This window comes from Microchirus variegatus (genome assembly GCF_963457635.1).
Source record: "Microchirus variegatus genome assembly, chromosome: 17".
Taxonomy (NCBI): Eukaryota; Metazoa; Chordata; class Actinopteri; order Pleuronectiformes; family Soleidae; genus Microchirus; species Microchirus variegatus.
Window position 1 is genome coordinate 19,066,989 of NC_139818.1, and position 21,784 is coordinate 19,088,772.

A 21,784-nucleotide genomic window follows, 5' to 3' on the forward strand; every position below is an offset into this window, starting at 1 on the left:
TCATGTAAGAAGGATTTTGTGACTTTCATGTATAAAAATGCTTATAATCTCTCCAAAGGTGAATGCAACTTATTTTTGTTCAATCCCGCAAATCTAAACCGAAATTGAAGTCTCGATTGTTTCATTTCAAATTATTTATTTCTGGCCCTAACGGTTATCTGTTATCATGCATGTGTCACGTGACTTTTATTTTTGGTCCAAACAGTGATGACATCTGTGAGAAGAGCTAATTATCTGGAGTTGTTGCTCATTCTCCAACCCCTTTGGACTGGAACTCTCAGTATCCACATTCAAGTCTGTACATTGTAAATGTTATATATCTATATCTGTATGTATTGAAATTAGATGAATTATGGGGTTTATTTAGCAGCTGTGTTGTATACAAGCTTCCACCAGCAGGACAGGATTGACTGATAACATCTTGTTCAATTTGGATGAGGGCTTGGCTGAGCTTAAGAAGCAAACACAGCAGTAGTTTCCTCTTGTCCTTTGTCTCTCTCTCTCTCTCTCTCTCTCTCTGTGTGTGTGTGTGTCTCTCCCTCCACGCCTCAGCAGCACAGCACCAGTCGTTTTTCTTTGCAGAAGCTGCAGCAGCTGAACACACACACACACACACACCATGATCTCCCTCTCACTCCGGAAACATAATGTTCTTAACAAGACTGTGAAGATTCTGCAGAAACCATGGATACGTCGGACGGGATTACCTGCAGCCACTCGGTGAGTCTAATATACATTTTTATTCGATTTACAAAAAAACAACAACAAAAAAAACTGTAATGTGTGTGTCTCAGTATGTGGCAGATCAGTGTGAACATGAGAAAACAACCCCCCCCCCCGGTATGTTACAAACAATCCCATAGTGGAATAGTTGCACTTGATTATGAGATTATGAAGTTAATTTGCATTAATGTCCTGCCAAACAATCCATCCGTCAGTGGCGACCTAGATTCCTTGGCAGCGACTCGAGTCATTCTTGGCCAGTATGTCAATAAGTAACATGGATGTTAAACCGGAGACAGTTTGCTGTTGATTTACTGACATATTCAGTCTAAAATCATTGATTTGTGTTATTATTATTATTATTATTATTATTGTTGATTTTTTTTAAGCGGTTGAAAAAAAAAATGGAGCCTGTGTGATTCGATGCGACACAGCAGGAGTCATCAGTGTTGACGTAAGATAACATTTTTTTTTAGTAACAAAGAGATTCAGAGATTTGTTTACACCATGTGATCGTGTATTGTGTGATTCCTGGCGTCCGTCTGTGCCTGTGAGACACTTTAAATCACTTTAATTGACGCTGTGCCCGGCACTAGGTCAAAGGTCATGTTATGGTAACTGTGACTGACTCCGGTGCTTGAGTTGCTATCGGCTGCTGTTTTGGTTTGTTCAGACATGCATTTGCAGGAAGTGAAATCCAAACTTTAGACTAACTTTTTTGACATAATGCATTTATTTTAACCTAGGGTCCAATACGAAATGTATATATTTTGAAGTTTAATTACTCTTAGCACTAAGTCTGTGCCATTTCTAGTACTTTTTGTTTAAACATACTTTTGCATGTGTACAATATGCAGTTGTTCAGATATCTGTACTTCCTCTTCTTCTTTTTTTTAGAAGAAGAGTTTGTATTATGGTCTGTATTTATATAGAGCTTTTCTAGTCTTGATGAGCTGCTTTCATCATGGGGTTAAGTATCTTGATCAAGGACATGAATAGACTAGTAGAACCAGGAATTGAACCTACAACATTCCAGTTAAAAGACAACTCGCCCTACCTTACTGCTCACTTTTTTTTACTTCTAAAACATAAGCACGTTTGATCAGTAAATGATGTTTGATGCTTATATGTCATATACTTAAGTAATATTATAAAGAAGTGACTTCAACTTCTACCATAGTCATTTTCTGGTAACATACCTGTACTCAAGTGTCCCATTTCGGTGCTTAATACAAGACTGACAATATATATATATTGTACTCATGCAAAAGTATGTCAAGTAAGAACTGTTTAAACATACTTTTGCATGTGTACAATACAGATATTTCCATCACAGCGCTAACGAAAACAATTAACCAACATGAACAAATTGTGTCTCGGATAAATATTTATACAGAGTCCGTTTCATGGCAGACGTCCCGAACAGTGAAGGTTTCCTTTCTGCTCGTGTGATTGAACCCATCGTCCTCATTTCTACGGTCAATTTAGAGCGTCCAATTTGTCTAATCTCCAAATCTGCTTATTTTTATGTACTATGGAAGGAAACGTGCTGAGCTTTTCTCTTTCCTATAACTCCCCCTGTGGTCACACCTATTATATAATATACTGGGTCCAGTTTTTCCAGAATTTCTGTTTGAATCCGCAGCCAGAATGGTTTCAGTTTAGGGTAAAACCCTGTCATGTTTTTGATGTAATAGTGGGTACAGTATCTCATTCCTTACACATTGGACTCTTTGTGTTTCATCTTCAGTAATGCATTTCCAGTTCTTCTATGTTCAAAGTTGATGCATCTGTTGCGTATCTTCAGAAATGAGCTTTAGGCCACTGCAGTTCTTTGACTCTGAACATGACTGTGACCTGGATGATTGAAAACCATCACAGATATTGTGTTACTATTATTAGTGAAGTAACTGCTTTGTATGTTTCTTTACTATTACAACTTGCTACTTTGGTAGATGTGGTAGATTTTTTACTTCAGTTTAGTGGGATCGTAAATGCAAATTTTGGGTAGCAAGTTCCTTGCGGTATCTACTTTATGTAACTTGTGTTGACCTAAGTTGATAGCATTTTGTCCTTCTTCTTCTTCTACCACCACTGGCTAGTGACAAAGTTATTTCCTTTGGCATTTTGTCACTACTTAATTCTGCCAAACAGGAAATGTGGGAAAAGAGGAAGCTGGAGAAAATCTGCATTCATGCTTACAGAGTTATGTCTTGATATCCAGTTGATTCCACAAAAGTATTAAAGGTCGATGCCCAGACCCTACGTGAGGTTAATGTCACAAATAAGCTGTGACCAAAGTTGCCAGTGTTTGAAAACATTGTTCTAACAACTCCCGTTTCCCCTCCCAGCGGCATCCACGTGGACTCTCCACCCATCGTCCCGACTCTCACCACCAGTTATGCCCACGGCACCTCAGCCACGTCGCTGCAGCACACCACAGTCGCGGAGTCTCTTCTCAGGACGGTGGAGCGCGTTCCCGACAGGGAGGCCATGGCCTTTCTACAAGACGGCATCCGTATAACGTTTGCACAGTTCCAGCACGATGTGAGTCTGGTCGCTTCCAAGCATCAATAGATGTAACATAAACTGATGACTGAATGATACCTTTGCGCAGACAAAACCCCAACGGTAATTTGAGCAGGATCATAGCCTCTTGAACTGAATAATCCTGCACACCTCCCAAGAGATGACATCAGCTGGCAAACTATAAGACCCGAGGGAGTGTCTGAGTGATTCTCTCAGGCTATGGCTCCACAGAGGGCTAAAATAAGCTAAAAGAAGCTAAAATAGGCACAGTACTTTTACATAAAAGGAGAAAAGTAGGTCTCTTTCTTAGTGCTGTACTCAAATAGCCACTGAGAACCAAAAAAAGCAGAGTTTATTACTTGCAGCAAGACACAAATCCGAGCCGCAAACTGACAGTTCCCAGGTCTTTTATTCCATACTTTGTGGTCATAATGATGCCAAACAGACCGTTAAAATGATAGAATCAGCTGTTAATGCCTTCGAGATCTACGTGGACATGATGTTTGGACTCATATGGCCATATGTCTGTGTCTGATAGCTATTATCAGCACGTTAGCTTACTACTGTTGCTGCGTGTCCTCACTTTGAACTTTGCTGCCGTTTCTCCTCCCAGAACTCCCTCTGCACTTCATCGTGCCGTGATAATAACTTTGCCACGTGTAGTCTTTGGATAACGTGGCTTGCATGCATCTGTCTCAAGTTAAGTCCTTTTCAGGATGTGATCTATCACCAAGTGACCCAAAAACATTGTGTGGGCCTGTGGATTTATGGAGACCTGCCAATCTCACACAGCACAGACTGATCAATACCAACCAAAAACCAACCTCAGAAAGCAGCAGTCATAAAAAAACCACCTGCTAATTTGTACAATTTGTAAATGTTCTTCTTTGAGATTAAATTATTCTTGTACTGTCTTGTCCTACTTGGCTGGCAGATTAGTGGATTAATGATACATCCATGAGTCCAATATTTATGTCACTTATCTGTTGGAGTGGAGCTCAAGTTGACATTGAATGAGAGGCAGGATACATGTCAAAACCACTCTATTTATGTCACTGAAATGTTACAGCAACTTGGATTTAATCCAATTTATCATGTTCACTTTCCTTTAACCACTACAATAAATAGAAGGACACATACACATTAGAAGTCCTCAGATGATTCAAAGGTAATCTCACGGTCTGTAAACATGAGTGTCAAGATTTAAGAGCTCGTACATGATCTACAAAGTCTCCCATGTGATTGGACAGAACATTAATAATAACCTTGGTCATTGTGGGGCACAAACTGGATGTCTTTGTCACGTCTCTGCAGGTGGACAAGCTTGCAGCTGGACTGCTGGCGACTGGACTGAACAAAGGGGACAGGCTCGGCATGTGGGGGCCCAACACGTATGAATGGATGCTGTTCCAGTTTGCCACAGCCAAAGCTGGCATTATCCTGGTGAGACTGCGTGGTTTTAACTCATTCTCATCGCAATGAATGAAGACACAACATAATTCCTCCGCCGCCATTGAGCTTGCGAACTGAGCATCTTTGCACGTTAGTTGTCAATTTCAATGAAAAAAATGAATCAGAATCAGAAAGATTTGACAGAGTCATTTTCATCACAAGGCCATTTTGATGCATTTAAATCATACAAAATCAAATCAAATGTACTCCTGCTCTTGATTGTTTTGCAGTTTTGATCATTTTGTGATGAACTGTGCAGCTCCAGCTGAAAATAGGACCCGACAAATGCACCACATGCATCTATTTAAGTGATGTTTGCTTTAAGCTACAGTTAATAGTGGTTTAGGACACAATTGAGCCTTTTCAAAATGTATCTTTCATATGGACATACTGTGCTTCTTCTTGAGTTTGTCCTTTCAAATTCGGACTTAATGTTGACCAAAATGTTTTTTGCCTTGTGAATTCGTTCTCTTCGAAAACACCTTCAGATAATTCTCTCAAATTAGACAAAAGACTCGCAGATTAACTGCTTGGATTTAGGTTGTCAAAGGCTAAGTACTTTAGTGGCCTCTTTAAGACCAAAACCTTAAGTCAACAGGCCGAGTCTGGCCAGCTGTAATCCTTGCTTCCACATATACTGTAAATTTGTTTTTCCTCCATCATAAAAAAATGTTTTTCTTGTTTGACAACCCATCAGGTGGCTTTGAACCCAGCATACCAGCTGCAGGAGGTGGAGTTTGTCCTGCGTAAGGTTAGTAACGCTCCCATACTGGTTTTATTGCTATGCCTGCCAGAGTTCTTATTCCACTAGAAGAGAAGAGAAGAATCCTCTGCTCGTCCTTTCACAGGTTGGGTGCAAAGCCATCGCGTGTCCCACACAGTTTAAGACTCAGAAGTTCTGTCACATTCTGCAACAGCTGTGCCCAGAGATCGAAACGTCCAGCCCGATGGACATCAGGAGTGCCAGGTACAGGCCCTTAATGTGGTCACACCTCAGTGTGACGCACAGCAAAAACACTTGTACATGTCAAAGTGGGGCAAATGTCTCATTCCAGCACAGGAACACAGAAGACTCAAAGAACATGTCCTTGCAAAGTCAGAGGTTTAGACAGACCAAGAGGCACACTGTTAGACATGTGTCTTCTGTAAATATGAAGGCCTCTTTATAGCAGCAAGTGTCACAGTTTAATTTATCATGGTCTCTCTTGTGTGTTCCAACTTTCTGCCAAAGGCACCATTTATATATTTAAAAAAAAAGACTTGGTTTTACTACTTCATATTTAAAAGAGAAAGGTGTAGACCAGATGGTTGTTTGTTTCTCAGGCAGCCCTTTCAGGGTTGTTCAAAAGTTCATATAAATGATTCACACATTTATATAAATGATTCACACACCCACAGCAGCTCATGATTTCCAGTTAGTACTTTTTTTTTTTTTTTTTTAAATCATTAAAGGTGCCATATGTAAGAATGTGGCCAAAAACGGTTATTACATTCAAATTCAAAATACCGAGGTCTTTTAGGTTTCGTTTTCTGACGTAACTGGCAACCCGTGGTTGCTCGGCAGCTGAGACGCCAAAAACATGATTTCAAAACATAAACATGATTTGCAGTCTGCAAAATATTTTTTTAATGCAAATATTTTGTCTGTACTGTTGTTGTTGGTGAGTTCAGTTTGTTATATGAACATTATTCCTGAGTCTCTGTTTATATTAGGAGGATTTTATGGCCAGTTGCTTTAGATTTATAACATAATGCACCTTTAAGTTCTGTAAAGGTCCACGTTGGTGCCTTAAATGGCTTTTGTGTGAATATTTGGATTTGAGTGGGTGGTGCCACACTGGAGGAATTTGATCTCCCAACTTCAAAATGTGGGGGAAAAACATGTCTTCCTCTTCTGTCTCTGTACACACAGTGAAACTTTGAACACTACCATACTGTACTTTATAACAAGAAACAGCCCAAACATGTTTTTGTTTGTTCGAGCTCGACAGTGACAAAGCCTCATGACCAACATTCCTTTTATTGGTGTGTGTGTGTGTTCTGGTCTGTTTTTTTTGTTTCCCTCAGACTTCCAGATCTCCGCACTGTGATTGTCCTGGATAGTCGACAGCCTGGAATGCTTCACATGGATGACGTCATGCAGGCCGGCAGCAGTCGGTATGTGCAGCAGCTGCAGGATCTGCAGAAGAAGATCTCATTTGACGATCCTATAAACATCCAGTTCACTTCGGTTCGTTCGTTCGTCTCATATGCAATATGGTCAGCGTTGACGTGATAATGATAATGTTCCTAATTTGGATTTCTAGGGCACGACTGGATACCCAAAGGGTGCCACGTTGTCTCATCACAACGTTGTCAACAATGCTTACTTTGTCGGCAAGAGGATGGGATACACTTGGAGGGTGAGTCACTTGATAACCTCGCACATCATCAGGGAATTTGATCTGAATCCAAAGTTCCTCACCGAGAGACTTGACTGCATATTTACGGTTCATCTAAGGCGAGGCTCCAGAATGCAAACCGCCCTGCTCGCCCCCTCCCTTTCCTAAACATGTCAGGGAGCGATGGTGGCGTTCAGAAAACCAAAAAATGCATGTCGTCGAGAACAAGCATGTCGAGATGTCTGACGTCTGATGAGGGTTCCATAAATACAGACAAACTATGACAAAGGTCATATCACAGTCATATCAAACAGCTAATTTGTTTTCATAGGCAGTATAAGATGGAAACGCTATAAAAGGCTTGTTCTACAACCAGAGGGCGGACAGAGTACACAGCTTCATTACTTGAGTAAAAGTACATGTAAGAAAAAAACACGGGAAGGTCTTCTTTGTCTTTCAGATTGATTCATTCCTTTGGTTTATTGCGTTAAAGGTAGTTACAAAGATTGCAATTGTTCAATGAAAGCATGGTTTACCCTATGCCTTGCTTAGGCATACTCTATCTGGTGTTGTCTCTTTGGTCCCAGATAGTCATACATACATTTGTATACAAACAGTCAATGAGTATGCCCACTCCCACATGTGCAGATTGGCTGACTCAATCAGTCCCATCATCTCCAGGTCTGGGACTGAAGTCTCCTCCAACGTGTCTCTTCTAACAATGAACGTGTGATCATCTTCTGTCTCTGTGTAACAGGATTCCGATGATTTAATTAAATTTGTCTGGAGCCTCTCCCTTCCTCCTCCTTTTATAATTGATAGTAGTCTCTGACCCTCTTTGTAGTCTAGGGGCTGACTCTTCCAGCAGAAGACAAAGGGCAGATCATAGGTAGCCCAAAGTTGAACAGTATTGGTACAACCAACCTGTTCGGCGAGACATGATTTCTTACATACAGATACCCCCTTGCTCGATTTTACTCAAGTAAAAGTACTATAGTCGGATGTCTACTTAAGGACTTTTAAAAACAAGTACTTCAGTACTTATACTTGAGTATCAAGAGTACAAGAGTACATTCTCTAAATAGTGCATTACTACTGCCACAGTGCTTACATTTACGTATAGAAACGTCCTACATGGAGAGTTATGAAAACTATTAATGTTAACACCTTGAAGAATGTAAAAGGAATTGAAAGTAAAATCAAGTCATTTTCATCTTTTTACCTTTTATGTTGCTTTATTTAACATTTCTCACTTGCCCACAAGGCAACAATGGCAACGTTCTGACAAACCTCTGAAAAGAGTTTTCACGGATTTTTGTTGCATCCACATTTGAAGCTGACTGTGTTAAACACACAGCATACTCAAGAACATCAACACTTATGCTCGGCTTACATAAATGTGTAATATCAGAAATGAAAATGTGTGACAACTGTGTTTATGTGGTTTTTTTAATTATTTTTTTTTATAGAAGAAGTAACCAGGGTACTCACGGTTATTGATAGAAATGTATTGGAGTAAAGAGTACAATATTTGCCTCTCAAATTTACTTGAGTAAAGTCATGAGTACTCCGCAAAAATGTTCTCCGTTACTGTCCGGCTCTGTCTACAACTACACTATTTAGAAGCATTCATACACTTCCATACACCCTCTGAGATGTTCCACACTGTATATTTAAGTGAATCTGTGTTGATGGTCCACCCTTGAAGGTCTCATAGCTGCACTATTGTTCTCATCCCCCCCCATTTTTTTTTTTTTTTTTGTATTTTCTGATTTTTGCCCTTCCAGCCTCACACGCGAATCTGTCTGCCTGTGCCGATGTACCACTGCTTCGGCTCTGTGGGTGGTGGGTTATGTATGGCCATTCATGGCGTCTCCCTTGTCTTTCCCTCCCAAGGGTACGACGGAAGAGCCAACTTAGCAGCTATGGAGAGTGAACGGTAACGTCTGAGCTCTTCAGAAATCTTGTGTAACACTTAATTCTTGTAAACTGCACGTATGTTTTTGATTCTGGTAGAATTGAAATAGGCTTTTTAATGTGATCACCACTGATTCTGTACGCTGGGGATTATGATATTATATCAGATATGATCTTTAAACCCTAACAGGTAAATAGTGATGTGTGTCACAGATGTCGTGCCACTTTGCACTCTGTCACCTGACTTATTTTAAGCTAAAAGAAAGAAAAAATGGCACTAAAAAGAAGCAAAGTCATCTTGTGAGCTGTCAGACAGAGCTTTTGAGATTAGGATTTAGGCCTATAAACCAAAAAATTAATACTCAAGGATTTCTTTTACCTCTGCAAAAAAAGGTTTTTTAGGTTACACGTGGGAATAATTTAGCAAAATAAGAGAATCTTTTTTTATTTAACCGTATTTATAGAATTCTGTCTTTGTGACCCATGGCCTCGTTATGAGTCAGCATGTCAGACACGACCTCGGAAACCTTTCTCCTACTCGGAATACAGCCAACAGTAATGTCATTAACCTCCACCTGCGACAGATATTCATTGTGACCTCACTGATAAGAATGGTCTGTTAATTTCTTATCATCGTGGCCATATGTGGTTTGTAGTTGTTTGAAGAAGCATTAACGGATACTTTAACCCTTAAAATACAGAGCATTTAGGCTGCTTTGTTAAAATTAATTAATCATAATCAACAACAGCCAACAAGACGAAAAACTTTGAAAAACACGATTTTAGCTACATCTGGTCTATAAAGTCATCTGGTGTTGCCTTTTTATTTACAATTCTTATTTAAGGTCCCAATGTTTAACTTGTATTTTAGATATTGCAATAATTATGATAAAGAATACATCTAATCGAATGCACATTTTGGTCAGGTTTTTATTTTATTTTGGAGGTTTGTCAGTGAAGATGTGTTCATTTAATATGTCTGTTTTTCCCTTCCAGGTGCACCTTCATCTATGGAACCCCCACCATGTACGTGGACATGATTAACCAGCCAGACTTTGCTAAGTTTGATCTTTCATCAGTGACAACGGGTAAAGGAAAAGAATACATGCACGCTTTTCAGACCAAATTTTTCCTGGAACAGTGTGTGGATTTGACTGGTTTCTTTCTTTCTTTCTTTCTTTCTTTCTTTCTTTCTTTCTTTCTTTCTTTCTTTCTTTCTTTCTTTCTTTCTTTCTTTCTTTCTTTCTTTCTTTGTCAACTGCAGGCGTCATGGCTGGTTCCCCGTGTCCTCCGGAACTCGTGAGACAAGTGTTCTCTGTCATGGGCGTCAAGGAAATAACTGTAAGTCATAAATTCATGAGAAAAAACGATCCTTCTCTGTTGTGTGTGTGATGCAGTTCATCTTCCACACAGCAGGGGGAGACACATCATAAGAGAAAAAAAACAGACATTATTATTCAGCAAGAGCAGGAAAATACAGTCCAGGAATACGTCAAACGAAATGAAAGCTTTATTTTCTTAGAAGTTTATTGGATGTGAGTATGTCTTACCACTTTCAGCGATCCAGGAAATGAAAAGACATTGAAATTACATGTGCATTAAAAGAGCATAAACACTTAATAACCACTTAACAACAGAAATGTTAGTCCTTTTAATAAGAGAAATGCTTTGAATTAAAGACACAATGGCCCTCTTATTCATCCTTTTAGACACCTTCTTTTAGCTGTGCGAAACATTGAACATTGAAGTAAAACTAAAAATACAAATATATGGCTTGGAATTTATATATATACATTTTTTTAGTTAAACAAAAAGCGATGGTGAACGTGATGGTCAAGCAAAAGGATTATTACAGCATGGAAGTAGCTTTTGTGTTAACTTAGACATCAAAATCCAGAGTTGACCCAAACCATTTTACACATTCTCATATCAGAGTGGGACATCACAAAACATAACGCTCTACTGCCCCCTTGTGCCCAAAAACTTTATTGATACACCTTTTAACTCGTTGAGAGTCATCCTTAACAAAATATATGTTTTCATTTCATTTGTTTGTTTACTGTTTGTAACATTGAAGCATTACATACTTGTCCACAGTAGTCATTTGTAGTGTAACCTTTATTTTGAAGGGTAGCTGCATTGTGTCCACTTCAGTCCATGGATTTCTCTCTCTCTCTCCACGCCAGAAACAGAATGTGTCTTTTTTTTTTTTTTAAACAAATTGAACAAATCGACAGTTGGACAGTCTTTAAAGGAGAATGAGTTAGCGTTACTCTTGCTGCACATTATAGCTCCTGCTCACAGCTTCTCCTGTGGAAAAAAAAAGACACAGACATCAGCAGCCAAGCCAAACAGAGACCCCATGACCTGTACGTGGTGTACTGGACCCAAAGGCCAACATGGAAAAGTTCAGACAGGGACATAGTGGAGGAGAGAGTTCTGTGGTCAAGGGTGGGGGGGGGGGGGGGGGGGGGGGGGGAGGAAAGAGAGAAGAAAACAAAATGATGCAAAGCCAAAACGTGGGCCGCTCCAAAACCACCTTAACATTTATGTGGTAATATCTGAATCCAAAGATGCTCTGGTCAGAATCCCACACTGTAAAACTGAATACTACTTTATACTTTATAAGACCATGACAGGAAATATGTGATTTTTGGTTTTAAATAGAGGCCATACTAAGGTGAGGAATAATACAGCACAACTGTGATTTTGTTTCTTTGAATCATCACAATACTGTACCTGTGCGGCTGTTGATTTCAATGACGGGTGCCCTTTTTGGCTGTCTTTGTCTTCACCTTGCAGCCACTGAAGGCAGTGCTGTCTCTGACTTGCTTGCCTTTCTGCGAAGGTGGAGAAACGCACACTGCGTCTGGACGGATGCGACTAGAGTCCATCCATCTGCGGGGCAGAAGCCAAATGATAAAGACAAGAAAGAAAACGCAGTAAAAACGCAGTAAATTCTAATCGGTTCAAATTCTAACGCAGTAAATTCTAATCGGTTCATCTTCACTGAATGAAAAACATCGATTGGTCTCGTTTCTCCACCTGCGCAGTGGAGCGAGTTGGCATGTGCAGCTCCACGAGTTGCTGGAGAGGGTGAGATTGGTGAAGGTTCCAAACTTGAGACTCTTGGGAAGGGACTTGAGCTTGTTGTTGTCCAGGTGCAGCGACTTGAGAGCTGTGACTCCAGTAAACGCACCGTCGGCAAACTGGAAGAGAAAAGTTTGAGTTGTTTTTCCGCAATCAAAGCATCGGAGAATCAGGAGAAAGGAGAAACTGCAAGTCTCCCTGAAACAACTTGTCATTCTTGTGTCATAAGGCAGACAGATTCAGCGTAGGGGGGGGGAAACCTCGCCAGTGTTTCTCTCAGATGAAAGCCTCCTCTCATCCTTTTTCTGCAGCGCAGTGCAAACACTGGCAGTCACTGCCCTCATTTTCACTTCCCCTTCCCGTGCAACAGTGCTAAAAGCTTCATAGAGGTGTCAGACAAACTGTGTCAAGTTGGGAGGTTGTGCAGTTGGGAGGTTGTGCGGTTGGATTAGAGCGGAGCTTAGCTTTGAACGCTCGTTTTTATGTTTTATGCGAGTCTGGAGCATTTCAGGCTGTTTGGAAATTTCCACCAAGTAGCTGAGGCTTGGTATTCTGAAGCAATGGAAGGTGGATGTCTTCCAGAAATGGCTGAGGTGTTTTTTTGCTCTCTCTCTCTCTCTCTCACTCTCTCTCTCTCTCTCTGTCGCCTTCCTCTTTGGGCCGCTCCTCTGCCAGGAAGGCATTTGTAAAGGACCCAATTGTCCATTCAACTGTAGTGATGGCGAGCTAAAAATACTCTTCTGGAACACCCTGGCTCTATCGCCCTCTCTCCTTACCTGTATTTACGAGACACACTCGGCTAAAGCGGCCAACACACCGTGCTGAAAATAACACTTGTGTAATAATTAGACACGCTTGGCTGACGTCCAGCAAACAAAAACACTCTAAAATACCTGCGTTTGGCTGGAAAAAGGCTTAACCTCACCTCTCCTCCTGCTTCCACCTGGCTCACACACACTCTCCCAGCGTTAGAAGGCTGTTATTGAACAGTTTCCCCCTCCTTGCTGTGGCACAAGTACACTCAAATATTGGATTAACCTCAAGCATGAAGTAAATGTGCATTCAGGAATGTCTTAAAAGTGGTGTGGCGTTGCATAGAGCTCATATTGTATGCATTTATAGCGGAGCTGTGCAGGATATGGACGAAGAGATTATGAAAACGGTCTCACGTCTGTGTTCTGATCGCTGTTGAGGTTCATTTGTTGACAGCCAAAAATAGACAGATTTGCTTCAGTTCCTTACAGAAATGGAGCATTTTCAGCCTTCTGAAATTATTTTATTTATGATATTAAAGTTTTTGCTCGACTACTCCATTGTTTTCACCGCATTGGCATCAACAATATGTGTTAACTGCATGTTTTAGGACATGTGCATCCTTAAGTTTGACCCAAATCTGCTTTCAATGTTTGGCTGAGGTTTGCCATACAACAACAACAACTATGGAAGTCAATAACTGAAATTATTTGTAACATACTTTTCATCCACAAAATCTATAGCCATACACAACCTCCCAGTCTCCTTTAAAAGCTAATGGAGTGCCTTGAACTATTGAACTATACTTTATGATTAACCCTATTCTCCTACTTTGTGTAATTGTTGAGGAAAATGTGATAGAAATATCAATGTTTTATTTAATACTGCAGGGATACCTGTTAACACGTGTTGTCACCCAACTGTGCAAAATTGAAAAAATGTCTCGTTAATATTAAATATTATTAAATATTAATCAAAAGTAGCTAAATACACAAATAATCATGAGGTCTCTGCATAACCCTAACCCATTTACATGCTATATCATATCTATGTGTTGGAAATATGGCTTATAAGATCATTGTATCTCAAACAATTAACAGTGACCTGTGTCCGCTACATGATTTTAAACTATCCCTCAAATCTAAATAGTAGTATATTTAAACATCACTGTCACATTGTAATGTACTATATGTAGTTTATATAATATGGCACACTTTTTAGCCACAGCATCATTCATTGGTCTGAATGTCTGCATGTTAGGATTTCTGTTATTAGAATCAGACTGACCTTCTCCAGATTCATGTTGTCCAGGTGTAGTTTCTCCATGTAGCGTCCAAAGCTCTGGAAGGCCTTGTCTGGGATGGTCCTCATGGGGTTCCTCCCCAGCGTGAGTTCCTCCACCACGCGCAGTTTGCTCATCGCCGCAGTAGGGTAGGTGGACATCTTGTTACCGTCCAGGTGAAGGATCGCCAGGTTCTCGACGTCGTCCAGAGAGCCGGGCTGCAGGGTGGTCAGCTCGTTCCCGCTCATGTGCAACCAGCGCAGGTCTTTGGCGCCCGTGAAAGTCCCGGCCCGCAGCTCGCGCAGCTTGTTGTCGTTGAGCTGCAGGATGAAGAGGTTGATCATCGGGGAGAAGATGCCCTTAGACAGGTCACTAATCTGGTTCCCATCTAGATAGAGGTAGGTGAGCTCGGTGAGGTCGTCGAAGGCACCGGGCTTGACGCTGTTGATCTCGTTGTTGGACAGGTAGAGGTAGACGAGCTTCTTCAGCCCTTTGAAGGCCTGCGAGTTGATCTCCCGGAGCTGACAGTGCTGCATGTGCAGCGAGATGAGACCCTTGCTTTCGCTGAAGGCGCCGCTAGGAATGCTGCCCAGGTTGTTCCTCTGAAGGTTCATCAAGCGGGTGGCCTCTGAGACCTGCGGGATCTTCTTCAGTCCCACGCTGTCACAGATGACATGCTGGAGGTCGCCGTGGCAGTGGCAGAGGGTCGGGCACTGGCTTGGCACTCCCTGCACTGCGGGACCCAGGACCAGAAGGCAGGTCCCCAGTAACAACCAGCTCACACAACGCATCCTTAAAGTCCACTCGCGTTGTTCGACTGTCTTCTAGCAGAACGAGACGATGCAGAAATCCTCTTGAATCCGAGTTGAACTGAAAAGGTGTGCGTGAATCAGACGGAGAGAGGAGAGCAAAGGTGTGCAGAGCAGAGCAGAGAGACATTCACGTTGAGAGGAGGATGGCCAGTCAACAGAACACACAGCACTATTTATAACATTTACTTGCGGGGGAAAAAAAAAGTGAGGAGGGCTTGCCAGGGTGTTGGGAGTAAGAGGTTTGCAGGAGGAAGTCAAGTGTCTGTGAGAGTTTAACCCTAAAAGAGCGGGAAGATGTCAAAACAGACCCACTTTATTCTCTTTGCCTTCATATTTGCTACAGGACTTTGACTGACATGCCGATGCTCAGCCTGCTGCAGCATGAACATTTCCTGTCCAATCATAAGAATAAAGTTCTTGTTTTTTTTTCTCAACAACGTGGCATAAAGGTCAGTTCGGGTTTATTCACACCGGCTAGACGTCTATTGTTTTCCATTCTGCGGCGGAAGAAAGAGGAGCCGCTCCGGTGCAGCTGTTGTATAACCTATAATAGTCTCCAGATGTTTGGCTGGAGCTGAGATGCTGTTGACACTTCCATCATCCCAGGAATGAAGTTTTTTTTTTTTACATGCCTCTGTACATTCCTGTGTGCATTCTTTCTGATGAAAAGGCAGTGGGGTGTTACATGTAATAGTCCTTTTCACCCCGTGTGCTATTATTGTGATTGTAAAAAAAAAAAAAAGTCAGGGTCTGATTGCAATTTGAGTAGCGCAAGTAATTTTTCAAAGCCTGTGAAAAAGATCTGGGAACAGAGCTTTTTTTTTTTTGGGAGCGGCGTCTGGACCTTTTTAATAATAAAGACAGTGGAGCAGGACTTGGTTGGCAGGCTCATGTCAGAGGAAGGTTAGGTTTCAGTCGGGCGAATTAAGAAGATGGATGAACCCACCCAGGATAAATGGAATCTCGAGTTTACTTAACAAATCTAGCATTTTATTGGGAATATCATCTCCTCCATGAAATATGTTCTCAAGGTTCTGTTTGTCCTTCAGAGACTGGCTCTTTTTTTTTTGCTTCTGCTTGAATTTGCACCTGTAAAAACTGAAGCAGCAACATGAAGCTCGACTTATAATAAGCTAGTAGCTTGTAGTGGAGTAAACGTACTCTATAATATGTAATGTATGTATATCTGTGTAATTGATTAATTAGTAATCCCCCCTCAGATCACTCCCAAAATGTAATCACTTGTTCCTGAACAATTTCCTGAAAATTTCATCCAAATCCGTCCGTGACTTTTCCAACTATGTTTCTAACTAACAGACAAACTAGTGGGATCATTTGGACTAACCAGGGCGAGGGACGAATCCTTATTGTTTATCAAAAACACACTGATTTGAAATAAATCCTGTGTCCCACTCCATCATATTCATGTTGCCAGTTGCCAGTAGAGCAACACATGCCTCACCGAGCTCCGAGGCTCACACCTGTCGAGTAGAAAGTGAATGTGAAAACCTCAGTAAAGGAGGTTGCATCGACCCGTTTGTCATCCCTGTGCCGTTTTTGTGTCGGTAACAGGTCGGTTACGGGACCACGGAGAACAGCCCCGTGACGTTCTGCGCCTCCCCGACGGACAACATGGAGAGGAAGAGCGAGACGGTCGGCTTCATTATGGACCACGTCGAGGTACGTCGGTGTTGTGTTGCTGTGTCGAGTCACTAAACCTCAAACGAGTGTCCAAGACGCTGAAGAAAAGTTGGAATTTAAAGTAAAAACTTGTGCACCCAGTACATGACAGAAGTCAAACTTCATTAAAAAAAAACCAATACATGTTTAATTTGACTTTCCCACAGGCTAAAATAGTGAACCCTGCCACTGGAGAGGTGGTACCTCTGGGAACGACAGGAGAGATAATGATCAGAGGATACTGTGTGATGCGCGGGTACTGGGACGACAAGGAGAAAACGAGGGACGCCATCGGAAAAGACGGCTGGTACAAAACCGGGTGAGTGGAAAACCGCAGTTGTGAAAAACGGAAGCGAAAACAAAACAAACGTATGTTAAAAATCGATGTGTCCCCCTTTTTCGTTCAGAGACATTGGCAGCATGGACGGCTACAGCTACTGTCGTATTCAGGGCCGCATCAAGGACATGATCATCAGGGGAGGGGAGAACGTTTACCCTGCTGAGATTGAACAGTTCCTGCACACGCACCCCAAAGTGAAGGAAGTGCAGGTGAGCTCACTCGGCGAGGGTATAGAAAACACAAACAGGGAATTATATGTATTAATAAATATATTTGCTTTGTAAGATGTACGCATTTTTTTCTCATTCTCTTCCCGCTGCCAAAGACGTTCATATGTTTTCTTTGGTTTTATCAGGTTGTCGGAGTGAGGGATGCTCGTATGGGTGAAGAAGTCTGTGCCTGTGTCATACTGGCCGAAGGACAGGAGTGTACTGTAGAAGATATCAAAGCTTTCTGCAAGGATCAGGTGAGGCACACGTTCCCCTTTCTTGTTTGGTCGTTCCCCAAGTTTTACAAATCATTTTTACACGCCGTACTCTTTGTCTTTCTCTGTCAGATCGCTCACTTCAAGATCCCTCGCTACGTGCTTTTTGTAACGAGCTTCCCACTCACCATGACTGGAAAGGTAATGTTTCAAATCCTGTCTGAGTGTTTCTGGAAACTGAATTCTGCTCCAAATACCACTTTTGTATGACTCGAGTATCTACCGATACCAATATGAGTCCGATGCAGTCATTTTAGTCTATTTATAACTATGAACACATCATTCTCCAGCTGTGTAACAAATAGTCTGAATAGTGAAACATACGCTAGTGTTCAAATGTTTGGGGTCACCTATACATTGTTTTGTGTTTTCCATTAAAAGTCACACTTTTATTCATCAAAAGAGTTGCAAAATGAATAGAAAATATAGTCAAGACATTGACAAGATTAGAAATAATGATTTTTGTTTTATTATGATATTTTATTATCATTGCACAAGGGTTTGCAAGGGTTTTCTAATCATCCAATAACCTTCTAACGTGATTAGCAACACAATGTACCATTAGAACACTGGAAATGGGCCTCTATACACCGATGTACATATTCCATTAAAAACCAGACGTTTGTAGCTAGAATAGTCGTTTACCACATTAACAATGTATAGAGTGTATTTCTGATTCATTTAATGTTATATTCATCGAAAAAAAAGAGTTTTTCCTTCAAAAATAAGGACATTTCTAAGTGACCCCAAACTTTTGAACAGTAGTGTATTTCATGTGTCTCATATCAGATCCAGTGATTTTGATACTGAAAACAGCTTTATTTCAACCGTGTTTATTCAACAGCCTGTGATAAATCAGGCAGGGACCAAATGAAACACAAAAACATGAACTTCCCCCTCTGGTTCATGTGTTTCTCTAATGGGATGTTGTTGAAGATAATTCACTGTAGACATGGCGTGGTGTTTATAACGCGCCCAGACTGGAGGGAAAAACGGCGCAATTAGCTTGTCTGCACACTCGCCGTATCCTGTGAGAGTAGCCCAGAGCTGCATATCAGATAAAAAAACCCACGGCTGCTTCAGTTCACCTCATTCCACAAGAACAATCCTCTAAGTGTTAACAGTGCTTTGCAGTCTGACTGCAAACACTAAAAGGACATGTTTATCCCACTGTTTAACATAATTAAATCTCACTTTCGTAGAGAGATTAGAACCTGACGAATCCAGGTGTCTATTCAGTGATGCAGACATCGTTTCAAATGAATTTTGCCACAAAGGAAACCAGAGATGTTCATTTTTACTGAACCATGACACAGAGCTTGCACACTGGAGGTGAAACTTTCTGTCAATTCACTACATTTTTCTCTCTCTTTCTCTCGTCTCAGATCCAGAAGTATAAACTGTGCGAGGTGGCGGAGGAGATGCTGGGACTGAAGAAAGAAAAATGAGGAGCACTGCTCTTGAATGGACAGCATTAAATTACTGTGAACCGTGTACACCAAAGAATAATTATTATTATTATTATTATTACATACCAAACTGTAGAGAAGCCATGTATTTGTTCTCACTGCCAGCTAATTTACATGTAAACTAACAATTAATCCATCTTACAAAGAATACACTTACAGTATTTTTGTTTTAAAATAATATCTGCCATTTTTTTTGTAATTTTTTTTCTATTTAAAGCTTTAGATCTTCACTGGGGAAACTGTTGGTTTTGGAGCGTAGTGTCTCACACTCACACGGTGGAAGTTCTTTTTATATATTCTTGTGAGGATGACATTTATTGACAAAAAGAAAAATAGAGAATAACACCAAACTAATCTTTTAATGTCCAATTTACAATAGAAATACAGTTAAAACAGTCTGCAGATAAATGTGTGGTCTTATACGGCTGTATATACACAAAAGATCAGTACAGGAAAGTTTTGAATCAGTTCTTTTTTTATCCTGCAGAAATATGTTCTTTTAAAAAAAAAAAAAAAAAACTTGGAATAAACTTTTTTTTTTACCTTGTTATTAAAGCCAGACATGGGTGTTTCAATTTACGGGAAGCATAAACGTATTCCTATTGATCTTGGTGGCAGGTGAGCGCCTCCTAAACCCACACAATGTCATTCAGAAACACACACCGATTTTTTTTTTTTTTTTTTTTTTAAACTGAAGATTTTGCGGTGCAAACATGAGCCAGCATCACAGACACACATTCTCAAACACTTTAAAGAATTTCCTCTACAGTCTGACCAGGCCACATGTGCAGTCCACCTGATGCCCGACTGCAGGATCGGATGTCGTCTGCCGTCTAGACCTGAAGGACTCGGCCCAGGAATAGCTCTTAAGAGCCCAGAAGAAAACAAACGGAACTCTTGGCTCGTACAAAAGAACCTCAAGGTTTACTGTTGAAGTTTTTAGTCTACATATTTTGGGTTCGGATTTGACATTTCAGGACATGGTAATTCTCCAGCTGGCCATAGCATGCTCCAACATCTACAAGCAGGTCTTATGAAATCACTCCAAAGCCAAAGGAATGGACATTTTTTTGGTTGGGGGGAATTGATAGTGATATTAATCCTGCAGAAGGTGAGCTTGTTATTTCAAGCAAGGTTTAGTCACTGATTTCTGAACATTTCAGACCTTTTTAACAGTTTGGTCGTTCATGAAATTATATTTAAATGTTATAAGTAATAACCTGATTTGTCTCTCAAGTGTGTGGTCAAATATGTACAGCAGCAGGTTTTTTAGTCATAGTTAAAGGAATGAAAAAGTACAAGAAGATGAGGACTCTCATGATTTAAATGCTAAATTTGACCAGTTTGGCTGAAATCTGTTAACCAAAGTTTTGTTTTTGCCACTTTTTTTTACACTTGTGTGCACTCTCACAGAGAGCAAAACAGATCCTTTTCCCATGTGAACACCTCAGCTGTCCTTGGGCAGAGGAATACCAATTGCCGTCTGCTGTCCCTGCATCTGCTGCTCGGCCTGAGCGACCTGCTCCCTGGTGCAGCAGTCCTGCAGGAACACGGCGGCCAGGTTGCGCAGACGCGGACTCTCCGAGAGGGAGAAGCGCAGCATGCACTGCAGGAGGGCCGGGTCCGTGATCTCAGAGCGAGACGAGGGCGTCGAGAGGTTCATGAGGGTAGTGATAGCTGACAGGACAGTCTCCTCCCTCTGGCTTGAAAGACGGTTTGTGACCAAGCTGATCCCACTGCTCTGCAGGATGATGTCTCTGCATTCAGGATCCATGCTGAGGTTGCACAACCCTCCTGAGAAAATTGCACATATGAGCAGTGAGACAGTGTCATACCAGGATGTTAGTTTTGATTATGGGATAACGGGTATTGTTGGTGTAAAATCTCACCCATCCCAAACTCCACAAAGTTCTCGTTCTCTTCAGTCAACATGTCCAAGAAGAGGTCAGGTACTTGCAGCTCCCTTAGATGCTCCATGTTCTTTGGGTCATATGCAAAATTGGCCAAGTTGGCCAGTACTTGCTCCTTTGCCTCTGATTGTAATGACAAAAGTTGTGTAAGCAACTGAGGAATAGACACAAAAATAAACTACAAATAAATCGTACAACCTGACTGATAAATCTGCTGATTAATTCATATCAGCCAACATTCGCCTTATTATGGGTATAATCAGTATCAAGAGGCTGCAATAAAATACCTAAGCTTTGCTTAATATTATTTCAAAAGTGAAAAGACATGAGACATTTCGTCAAACAGATAACATTGAGGTTATTTTAAAAGGGGCAATAAGATTTTTGCACACAAACAAGGAACGTTATTTCAAACGTAAATAAGTGTGTTCGTAAAACAATCGTAAATTCCAGCATTTGTACTTTATAATCTCCATACGTAATCATTTTTGATAAATGAAAATCATCCAAATAAAACTCAAATAAGAGTGTGTTCTCACCTTCACTGTCCGTGTCCTGAAACTCAGTCACCAGAGTTTGTAAATATTCAAACCGATCAGAGCCTTCAGAAGGACCTTTCCACATATTTACTATATACTAACACTGTTGACGCGCCTACAAACAAAGAGTGTCATAAAATATCACAATAAACCAAAAACTATGCAAAAAATCTTCTCATTTAGTCGCCGTTGTTTACTCCGCTGTTGTTTCTCCGTGGGTCCGTTCATAAAATATGTCCGGAGGAGGTCGCGATGAGAGCAAAGATTCCGTTTCATCAGACTCAGACTCGGATTAAAAACACACACAAAAAAGATCTAGAACGTTCCGAATATGTGGCAAAAAGATACATAACGTGTCGGTGATGCTTTTGCAAGGTAGAGAGGCACAGCATCTGTCACTTAAAGGCTCGCGTAGGTCAGCTT

General features: G+C 41.0%; 3 protein-coding genes across 3 annotated transcripts; 1 reads left to right on the forward strand and 2 right to left on the reverse strand.

The window, feature by feature from the left end:
- Nucleotides 1-590: 590 nt before the first annotated feature.
- acsf2 (acyl-CoA synthetase family member 2) lies at nt 591-19,561 on the forward strand. Its single transcript, XM_083903579.1, has 16 exons — nt 591-720; nt 3,075-3,270; nt 4,567-4,695; nt 5,402-5,455; nt 5,553-5,671; nt 6,772-6,934; nt 7,011-7,106; nt 8,873-9,024; nt 9,999-10,090; nt 10,267-10,343; nt 16,512-16,619; nt 16,787-16,938; nt 17,027-17,168; nt 17,315-17,425; nt 17,516-17,584; nt 18,829-19,561. The coding sequence occupies exons 1-16, from the start codon at nt 620-622 to the stop codon at nt 18,889-18,891; spliced, it is 1,824 nt and encodes a 607-aa protein (XP_083759705.1). The 5' UTR covers nt 591-619; the 3' UTR covers nt 18,892-19,561.
- Nucleotides 10,411-14,933, reverse strand: chad (chondroadherin). The gene is made up of 4 exons (XM_083903580.1): nt 14,133-14,933; nt 12,048-12,211; nt 11,742-11,900; nt 10,411-11,312 (listed from the first exon to the last, which is right to left on the reverse strand). The coding sequence occupies exons 1-3, from the start codon at nt 14,916-14,918 to the stop codon at nt 11,759-11,761; spliced, it is 1,092 nt and encodes a 363-aa protein (XP_083759706.1). The 5' UTR covers nt 14,919-14,933; the 3' UTR covers nt 10,411-11,312; nt 11,742-11,758.
- A 798-nt stretch (nt 19,562-20,359) lies between the features above and the next one.
- Nucleotides 20,360-21,570, reverse strand: armc7 (armadillo repeat containing 7; the record flags this gene model as incomplete). The annotated part of the gene is made up of 3 exons (XM_083904326.1): nt 21,362-21,570; nt 20,802-20,945; nt 20,360-20,706 (listed from the first exon to the last, which is right to left on the reverse strand). The coding sequence occupies exons 1-3, from the start codon at nt 21,444-21,446 to the stop codon at nt 20,360-20,362; spliced, it is 576 nt and encodes a 191-aa protein (XP_083760452.1). The 5' UTR covers nt 21,447-21,570.
- Between the last annotated feature and the right edge of the window lie 214 nt (nt 21,571-21,784).

Coding starts and splice junctions, on each gene's coding strand:
- acsf2 (XM_083903579.1), top strand. CDS start 620: ATGATCTCCCTCTCACTCCGGAAACATAATGTTCTTAACAAGACTGTG. Junction 5,456..5,552: donor TGGAGTTTGTCCTGCGTAAG/GTTAGTAACGCT, acceptor GTCCTTTCACAG/GTTGGGTGCAAAGCCATCGC. Junction 17,585..18,828: donor CACTCACCATGACTGGAAAG/GTAATGTTTCAA, acceptor CTCTCGTCTCAG/ATCCAGAAGTATAAACTGTG.
- chad (XM_083903580.1), bottom strand. CDS start 14,918: ATGCGTTGTGTGAGCTGGTTGTTACTGGGGACCTGCCTTCTGGTCCTG. Junction 12,212..14,132: donor ACAACATGAATCTGGAGAAG/GTCAGTCTGATT, acceptor TTTCTCTTCCAG/TTTGCCGACGGTGCGTTTAC. Junction 11,901..12,047: donor CAACTCGCTCCACTGCGCAG/GTGGAGAAACGA, acceptor TCTGCCCCGCAG/ATGGATGGACTCTAGTCGCA.